The 10090-nt window shown below is 43.2% G+C and overlaps 1 protein-coding gene across 1 annotated transcript in view; it reads left to right on the forward strand.

The window, feature by feature from the left end:
- LOC311350625 (uncharacterized protein) overlaps window positions 1–9100 on the forward strand; it is a gene marked incomplete at both ends in the record, with an annotated part of 53991 nt that extends 44891 nt beyond the window's left edge. The window contains 7 exons of the mRNA XM_084470690.1: window positions 3613–3729; window positions 3919–4023; window positions 6210–6344; window positions 6644–6760; window positions 7003–7119; window positions 7992–8108; window positions 8980–9100. Coding sequence (XP_084326816.1) covers window positions 3613–3729; window positions 3919–4023; window positions 6210–6344; window positions 6644–6760; window positions 7003–7119; window positions 7992–8108; window positions 8980–9100 — 829 coding nt within the window. The remainder of the gene's footprint in view (window positions 1–3612; window positions 3730–3918; window positions 4024–6209; window positions 6345–6643; window positions 6761–7002; window positions 7120–7991; window positions 8109–8979) is intronic.
- Between the last annotated feature and the right edge of the window lie 990 nt (window positions 9101–10090).

Consider the following 10090-nt stretch of genomic DNA (forward strand, 5'->3'; position numbering starts at 1 on the left):
ATGCTGTCGGCCACATGCAGCTGACCCGCCGCACGCCGCCGCCCACCGCGTCCGGCGCGTCCTGGCACCGGCCCCTCCGATTGGCCGAGGGGTAGAACGTCTCGCCGCAGTGTTCGCACTGAGCGCGCCCGGAGCGGCCCGCCTTCCCGCCCTCGTGGCTGGGCGGAGACCACGCCCGAGAAGCCCCCATGGCGAGATTTATTTCCATCTCTATCTCGAGGGGCTGCTGCTGATGATATGAGTGGATGGGATAGAGGTCAAATGGGAAGGACTCTATGTAATGTGAATACTAAGAGTAGGCAGGAGGTAATGAGTCCATTTGTATCTTTATTCCTGGTAGGGATAATGGTAAGTGTACAGTCAAGTCAAGTTATTTTATTGTCAAATGCACCACTTTACAGGCAAAGCCGTCATAGATGGCAATGGAATTGTTGTGTACAGTGTAATGTAAAATAAAATGGAGAACATGTTTTATTCAATTCTTCAATACATCATATATTGAGGGAAATATTCAGCGATAGGGTCAGAGCGATTGCCCACAGGACCCTCCCACCTGTGGGCACCAGCACGCCTTGCTGTCAAACTATCATACAGGCATGTAGCCCTATTCTAGTAGAACCCCCAAATGCAGTTATTAACCCCCAAAAATCATAATATCACCATTTTAAAATAACCACTGAAGGACTTTAATGGATTTCTGGGTATCAAACGCCTATAGCTGTCCATAGCTGTCCATCACAGGTGAACAGGAAGCTGTCCATCACAGGTGAACAGGTAGCTGTCCATCACAGGTGAACAGGAAGCTGTCCATCACAGGTGAACAGGTAGCTGTCCATCACAGGTGAACAGGAAGCTGTCCATCACAGGTGAACAGGTAGCTGTCCATCACAGGTGAACAGGTAGCTGTCCATCACAGGTGAACAGGAAGCTGTCCATCACAGGTGAACAGGTAGCTGTCCATCACAGGTGAACAGGAAGCTGTCCATCACAGGTGAACAGGAAGCTGTCCATCACAGGTGAACAGGAAGCTGTCCATCACAGGTGAACAGGTCTTTTCTAAACGTCGCTCATGTCACGGATGGTTTATATTTTGGTCGTATTTTTCCGAAGAGGAAGAAATGTGAGTGATTGCTCTGTTGTGTTGTTACCGTTACTGTAGAATGGACCAATTCAACAGATCAAGTAAGGTACAGGTCTGTGATGGCTGAGACGGCCGCGGTCTAGATACTGTTGAAGAGTCAACCAGTTACATGAATCTAAGTACCTATACTTTTGATAACTGGGTTATGAAAAATCGTATCAAATAAAGGGTTCGATCAGGAGTGTGCATCTGTGTGTTATTTATTAATAAAATATCTGATATTGTATACTCATTGTTGATTGTGTGGATGTGTAAATTAAAGGGAGTGCTTCTGATCACAATTGTAATAGTTTTAAACATGTTTCGTGCTGTCATTTTAATGAGATTGTCATGAGATTGATCATATTGCTGTATGCACTTTTTAGACGATCCCTAAGCATCCACAGGAAAAGAAAAGCCCTCGAAAGTAAAACTTTGTTGAATGCAACAAAGTTGTTCTCCTTTTAATGGACTGGGCGACTGACGGCAGAAGTTCAACTCGAACTCGTAAGATTGACATTATTACTGTGATTAGAGTTTAGAGTAGAGTTTAGTTTAGTGGGATTAATAATGTAAGATGTCTATGTTTTAATTCGTACTTGTAAGAACTACATTTGAACTCGTAAGAATCATCCGTGCAGACGATTCTTTAAGTGCGACATCAGCTCAAGAACCCGACCACCTTCATCATCCTCCTCCTCCTCCTCCTCCTCCTCACAGGTAAGACGTGTTGTTCTGCTCATCATGGTACTGATCTAATGATCAATGATCTAATGATCAATGATCTGTTCAGACGTGCTCAACACAGTCGAAGCTCCAGGCTGCTCACCGTGCAGCTGAAGTAACGGTCCGCTCCGTCTCGCTCTGTGGAGGCCAGACTTCCTCTTCCTCAACCCCATGTTCGAGGCCACCTCGTTCTGTGTGTGTGTGTGTGTGTGTGTGTGTGTGTGTGTGTGTGTGTGTGTGTGTGTGTGTGTGTGTGTGTGTGTGTGTGTGTGTGTGTGTGTGTGTGTGTGCGCGCGCGCGCGCGGTCAAATTAGTGTGTTTCGACATTCGCCTTTTTCCGCTTTGAAAAACCCAATAGCACCTTTAAAGCAGGACCGATTCCTTACAGACTAGTCCTGTTGTAAATACTGGACATTTGGTGATAGCAGCACAGACTATTTCGATGATATTACAAATAGACTGCTTTGAATGTCGAGCTGTGAAGCGCTTTTCCTGCCGGTGTTTTGGGATCGTCTAAAACATAGCTGTCAAAGTCAAGGCCCGCGGGCCTAATCCGACCCGCAGTGTAATTTAATTTGGGCCCTCCAGACAATATCTAATGTCTATCAGAACTGGCCCGCCGGTATATCGCATTTCAGCGTTAACGCGTTGACGCGCGCCTTGGCGCGTAAAACCTGGCGCGTCAACTATTCCGCCCGCGGACCCTTTTATAATGCAATGTCCCGAATTAATGTAATGTAATTGGCCCGCGACTTTGCCCAAGATTTCAATTTTGGCCCACTGTATATTTGAGTTTGACACCCCTGGTCTAAAAGGTGCATGCAGAAATATGACTGCAATCTCATTTAAATGACAGGACGAAATATCTATAATACCACTTTATTGTAATCAGAAGCACTCACAGATTTTCACAATCGAACAACAATGGGCACCTGTATTTTAGTAATCAATAGCACTCAGATACACACACTCCTGATCTAACCCTTCAATGGATTTGATATTTGATAACTGCCATTTGATTGCCATCAAACCCTTTTATACAGTATGTCATAAATAATTATAATAATAATAATTATTTGAATTTATATAGCGCTTTTCTAGACACTCAAAGCGCTTTACAGTGAAGGGGGACCTCACTAACCACCACCAATGTGTAAATTAATAAATGGTGTGAATATGTTGCTCATGGTCGCCTGTATTTTCAATAGCTCCTTACATTGGTATAGATTGGCCTTAAAACACGTTTATATTCTCTCAGCGTACTTTCACACACATTCAACACACCATAAAATATAGACACTCATTGTTGATTGTGTTTATGTGCAAATTAAAGGCAGTGCTTCTGATCATAATACGAATATTTATTAGTGTATTTGATCCAAACATCTCCACAACAATCAGTACTCTCATCTCAACCTAAATGACAAAAATGTATATATTTTTGAAAAACAACATGTTGTGTTTGTGTAGGACTAGTCTCCAGTCTACTATGGATGAGGAGAGAGAGGAGGGGGGTCCTACCTCTAAGACCACTCTGTCTGGGGAACATGGCCGCCAGAGCAAAGCTAAGAGGTAAGAAGAGGATCTCTCACTGTCTGTGACTGTTGTCCATCTCAGAGCGCAGCAGTGATACATCATGACATCATCATTAGTCTGAGTAAAAGCTGTGTGTGTGTGTGTGTGTGTGTGTGTGTGTGTGTGTGCGTGTGCGTGCGTGCGTGCATGCGTGCGTGCGTGCGTGCGTGCGTGCGTGTGTTGTGTTGAAGCCCAGAGCAGCAGCAGAGAGCAGACTCCCCTGGACCCAGCTGTGTCTCCATGAAGAGTGACAGCTCTATGGGTCATCCTCCTGACCTTAAAGATGGACGCCCCTCCAGAGAGGAGAGGTAGGAGTTTCAAACAGACAATGAAACAGACCACATAGTCTTGTTGTAAATACTGGACATTTGGTGATAGCATCACACTCTTATTTCACTGAGCATCACAAACTAGTTTGATGATATTACAAATAGATGGCTTTGAATGTCGAGCTGTGATGCGCTTTTCCTGCCGGTGTTTATGTTGTGTTTGTGTAGGACTACTGGTCTCCGGTCTACTATGGATGAGGAGAGAGAGGAGGGGGGTCCTACCTCCAAAACCACTCTGCCCCAGAAAGTTTGCAGCTGGATTGAAGCTAAGAGGTAAGAAGAGGATCTCTCACTGTCTGTGACTGTTGTCCATCTCAGATGTCAGACTAATAAAGGTGTCACGATATATCACTGCTGAGTGGCTAAGAATTCTCAGTAATGGGAATAACATGTGAAGAGAAGTCTGATCAGGATGATTCAGGTTAAAACCCTAAATCATGTGTACTGGACCGGTCCAAGCTAGATGGAGCAGGTTGTTAGACCCCTTGATTGTTGGAGGGGCCACCAGATGCTAAATGGTAAATGGACTGCGTTAATACACCGCTTTGCTAACCAGTGGCCACTCAGAGCGCTTTACAATTATTGCCAACATTCACCCGTTCATACATTCATTCATATGTCAACGACATGCAAGGCCACAACCAGCTCGTGGAGAGCAGTTAGGGTGGGCCGTCTTGCCCAGGGACACCGCGACACTCTAGGAGGAGCCAGGGTCTCTCTACCTCCTGAGCTACTGCACCAGAACGTTGCTACACTAGGTCAGTGGTTCTCAAATGGGGGTACGTGAAGGCACTCCAGGGGAGAGATTTTAAAATATCCATATATTTAAAAAGTAGCATCCATGCAGAAATCCTTATTACAAAATAATTATTGAATAGATATTTCAGGAAAATATAAGTATAAGTTCATAAAATGAATTTTATATTCTGTAGGCTATTCGATTTCATTATCCTTAAAACTCAGAGTCTCCCCCATACCAGGATGGTTCGACCCAACCTGTCATATGCCACCTGGCATCACCTGTCAATCACTTGGATCAACGATGGAGTCATGGTTGAAGCGTAGCAGCAATTCTTTTGAAAACACGGAGGGACAAGTGGCAAAGAAGGCCAAACCAAAAATGCTTTGCGCTGGTTAGGGGGTACTTGACTGACTAATATTTAACAGGGGGTACATCACTGAAAAAAGGTTGAGAACTACTGCACTAGGTCATATCTTCTGGGAGAGAACAATGTTCCAATGTTCTGGAAGGCTGTTTCTACCCTCCAGAACCATCCTGGGTCAGGAGAGTCCCTCCTCCACTGGACTGTATACATGAGAGGACCCCTCCACACTTTACCATCTAGCAGCCCAGCAGCAGGTTGATGAGCCACTGGTCATGTTGGGATGTAAACTAAAGTCAGGGGGTGGAGGGCTGGGTCTGCAGCCCAGACTCTACATGGAACTCTTCCTTAGGCCAGCTGGCCTCCTGAGAACCTTCCTCTACTAGAACGCTCCATGGAGGGGAGAGGAGAACCTATTTACACATGAACACAGCGAGAAGGACGGTTCCAGCTCATGAAAGTTTTATTTTCAGGATGGAACCCCTCGAGACGTAGCATCTCGTTTTCGAGGGGGTCCTGACAAAAAACACAACATGAAATACAATATGCAACAAAGAGCAGACATGGTTACAATTAGACTAATTATGAAGGGACCAAAACAAACACACACACCCGTGGTATAACAACAGTGAATAGTTAGACCGTTAAGAGCAGGAGTTAGGAGCCGTGTGAGTGATAAGAGAACTTTTAAATATAACTCCTATGATATTCAAATGTTATAAAGGAGTTGGTAGGTTGTTCCAGTCTCCAAGAGCCTTATCATTAAAAGCTTTTATTCATAATTCAAGTGAAATCCTTTGAACATGAAATGTGAGATGATTATTATGTCTAAGAAAATCATTTGAATATGAATTTTGCGGGATGAGTACTTCCTGTCCATAGATGAAATGAATACATTTGAAAATAATCAGGTATCAGTGCATCTATCGTCTATTTCTGAGATAAAGACGTTGCAGTTGATGTACGTTATACCGTGGTGAAGTCAAAAGTGACAATGTGAGAATATGTGAGAATGAGAATAAGTCTGCATAAATAATTGAATATGACTTCTCATGAATCCATTACATCCAGCGTTTAACTTTAAATATGATGACTATATGCTATACATCACTCATATTGTAAACAAATAATGTAATAAGTTACTCAGGCCACCAGACTTTCTTTCTCTCTCTTAATTTTTCGTATTTCCATTGTTGTCGTAATATCTTTTATGCTTTATGCATTGACTATTGTTTATGTCATTTGGTGTGTGCGTACATATAAGGCATGTGTGTCTTTAATTTTGGTTGAAGCTGTCAATCACACACCTCTGATTATTTACGTCTGTTGAAAAACAATAAAACATTTAAATCTCAGCAAAAAAAGATCCAAAAAAGTCCAGCAGCAGACAGCAGACCCCCCTGGACCCTGCCAGCAGACCCCCCCGAAGAGTGACCGCCCTATGGGTGAACCTCCTGACCTTAAAGACGGACGCCCCTCCAGAGAGGACAGGTAGGAGCTTCAAACAGACGATGAAAACAGACCAGTTGGTTGTAACCAGACTCTACTGATCAGATACAACAAGTCAAACTCAATAGTTGAGGACCTTCAAACTCTGTTGATGCAGTGTCGTTTCTCCAGACTTCAGATCTATGAATCAGAGCAGTTCTCTAGCTGTCTGTGGCTGTCCATCTCAGAGTTTAGCCGAGATTCTTCATGACACCATCATTAGTCTGAGTAAAAGCTGTGCGTGTGTGTGTGTGTGTGTGTGTGTGTGTGTGTGTGTGTGTGTGTGTGTGTGTGTGTTGAAGCCCAGAGCAGCAGGAGAGAGCAGACTCCCCTGGACCCAGCTGTGTCTCCATGAAGAGTGACCGCTCTATGAATCATCCTCCTGACCTTAAAGACGGACGCCCCTCCAGAGAGGAGAGGTAGGAGTTTTAAACGGAAGATGAAAACATTTGGGTGTAATCAGACTCTATTTATCAGACACAACAAGGCAGGAGAAAATAAATACTTTTAAACCTTCAAATTCTGTTGATTCAGGGTCATCTCTCTAGACTTCACATCCAATAATCAGAGCAGTGTTTATAGTGATGTGCATTCTCTTTGTGTGTGTGTGTGTGTGTGTGTGTGTGTGTGTGTGTGTGTGTGTGTGTGTGTTGTGTTGAAGCCCAGGGCAGCAGGAGAGAGCAGCCTCCCCTGGACCCAGCTGTGTCTCCATGAAGAGTGACTGGTCTATGAGTCGTCCTCCTAACCTTAAAGATGGACGCCCCTCCAGAGAGGAGAGGTAGGAGTTTCAAACAGACGATGAAGCAGACCACTTGATATCTGACCCATATCTGAGTTCATCAGAACTGTTTCTCCCCCGGCTTGTCATCAGAATATGGATCAGTTGTTCTTCAGCCTGAGCACTACTGGAGTTGACGTCTTTCAGCAAGAGGACCCTGCTCCTCGTACCTCCAGCTCACTCACTTTCTGTCACAAGTCTCTTTGGATAAAAGACAAAATACGACCCCCACTTTTTAAAGAGTCGTTTCTGGAAAAATATTTTTTTAAGATCAAATCACTTTTTATAAAGAAAATCATTTTATTTGAAAATCCTAATAATTAAAACCATTTGTTTTCCCCAAACCTTGCTCGCACACCGCAACAAAGAAAAGAGCAAACAAAGAGACTTTCTCTCAAAGTACGGTAACTGTTAGGGCCCAGCTCCTACGGGGAAAGGGAAGCAGCATGGAACCACAAGGAGTCGGTCAAATGAAAGGCATTCATCACCAGGAAGACGGAATGTAGATCGACTTTTAAAAGTCTAGACCCCAAACACAAGACAACCACACTTTGTCAGACGCAATTCCAGGAAAGAAACCTTATATTCAGGTCAATACGGTAGTTCTAAATTAGCATTCCAAGTTTAATTTCAATGCAATTCTATGTAAAAGAAGAAAAGATTCATATATAAATAAAGGAACAAGGTCAGGATAAACAAATTATTTTGGAGCCTGTACATCAAAATTCAATAATCTCATCTCAACCAATTTGACATATTGTTATTCTGCAATAAAAAACAGGACTTTGTGTGTGTGTGTGTGTGTGTGTGTGTGTGTGTGTGTGTGTGTGTGTGTGTGTGTGTGTGTGTGTGTGTGTGTGTGTGTGTTGAAGCCCAGGGCAGCAGGAGGGAGCAGACTCCCCTGGACCCAGCTGTGTCTCCATGAAGAGTGACCGCTCTATGGTTCTACCTGTTGTGTTTAAAGATGGACGCCCCTCCAGAGAGGAGAGGTAGGAGTTTCAAACAGACGATGAAACAGACCACTTGATATCTGACCCATATCTGAGTTCATCAGAACTGTTTCTCCCCCGGCTTGTCATCAGAATATGGATCAGTTGTTCTTCAGCCTGAGCACTACTGGAGTTGACGTCTTTCAGCAAGAGGACCCTGCTCCTCGTACCTCCAGCTCACTCACTTTCTGTCACAAGTCTCTTTGGATAAAATACAAAATACGACCCCCACTTTTTAAAGAGTCGTTTCTGGAAAAATATTTTTTTAAGATCAAATCACTTTTTATAAAGAAAATCATTTTATTTGAAAATCCTAATAATTAAAACCGTTTGTTTTCCCCAAACCTTGCTCGCACACCGCAACAAAGAAAAGAGCAAACAAAGAGACTTTCTCTCAAAGTACGGTAACTGTTAGGGCCCAGCTCCTACGGGGAAAGGGAAGCAGCATGGAACCACAAGGAGTCGGTCAAATGAAAGGCATTCATCACCAGGAAGACGGAATGTAGATCGACTTTTAAAAGTCTAGACCCCGAACACAAGACAACCACACTTTGTCAGACGCAATTCCAGGAAATAAACCTTGTCTTATATTCAGGTCAACACGGTAGTTCTAAATTAGCATTCCAAGTTTAATTTCAATGCAATTCTATGTAAAAGAAGAAAAGATTCATATATAAATAAAGGAACAAGGTCAGGATAAACAAATTATTTTGGAGCCTGTACATCAAAATTCAATAATCTCATCTCAACCAATTTGACATATTGTTATTCTGCAATAAAAAACAGGACTTTGTGTGTGTGTGTGTGTGTGTGTGTGTGTGTGTGTGTGTGTGTGTGTGTGTGTGTGTGTGTGTGTGTGTGTGTGTTGAAGCCCAGGGCAGCAGGAGGGAGCAGACTCCCCTGGACCCAGCTGTGTCTCCATGAAGAGTGACCGCTCTATGGTTCTACCTGTTGTGTTTAAAGATGGACGCCCCTCCAGAGAGGAGAGGTAGGAGTTTCAAACAGACGATGAAACAGACCACTTGATATCCGACCCATATCTGAGTTCATCAGAACTGTTTCTCCCCCGGCTTGTCATCAGAATATGGATCAGTTGTTCTTCAGCCTGAGCACTACTGGAGTTGACGTCTTTCAGCAAGAGGACCCTGCTCCTCGTACCTCCAGCTCACTCACTTTCTGTCACAAGTCTCTTTGGATAAAATACAAAATACGACCCCCACTTTTTAAAGAGTCGTTTCTGGAAAAATATTTTTTTAAGATCAAATCACTTTTTATAAAGAAAATCATTTTATTTGAAAATCCTAATAATTAAAACAGTTTGTTTTCCCCAAACCTTGCTCGCACACCGCAACAAAGAAAAGAGCAAACAAAAGACTTTCTCTCAAAGTACGGTAACTGTTAGGGCCCAGCTCCTACGGGGAAAGGGAAGCAGCATGGAACCACAAGGAGTCGGTCAAATGAAAGGCATTCATCACCAGGAAGACGGAATGTAGATCGACTTTTAAAAGTCTAGACCCCGAACACAAGACAACCACACTTTGTCAGACGCAATTCCAGGAAATAAACCTTGTCTTATATTCAGGTCAATATGGTAGTTCTAAATTAGCATTCCAAGTTTAATTTCAATGCAATTCTATGTAAAAGAAGAATAAAGGTATAGATTAATTGATTCATATATAAATAAAGGAACAAGGTCAGGATAAACAAATTATTTTGGAGCCTGTACATCAACAGTCAGTAATCTCATCTCAACCAATTTGACATATTGTTATTCTGCAATAAAAAACAGGACTTTGTGTGTGTGTGTGTGTGTGTGTGTGTGTGTGTGTGTGTGTGTGTGTGTGTGTTTGTTCTCCACAGACACCAGAGGAGGTCAAAGGTTCCCAGTGGTCCGTCTGTACAGCAGCAGCACACAGAGTTGAAGGTGTGTAAATGTACAACACTGAGTTCAGTCATGAATGACATGTGAACAACATCTCTCC

The sequence above is a fragment of the Micromesistius poutassou genome (genome assembly GCF_964030765.1).
Source record: "Micromesistius poutassou genome assembly, chromosome: 7".
Taxonomy (NCBI): Eukaryota; Metazoa; Chordata; class Actinopteri; order Gadiformes; family Gadidae; genus Micromesistius; species Micromesistius poutassou.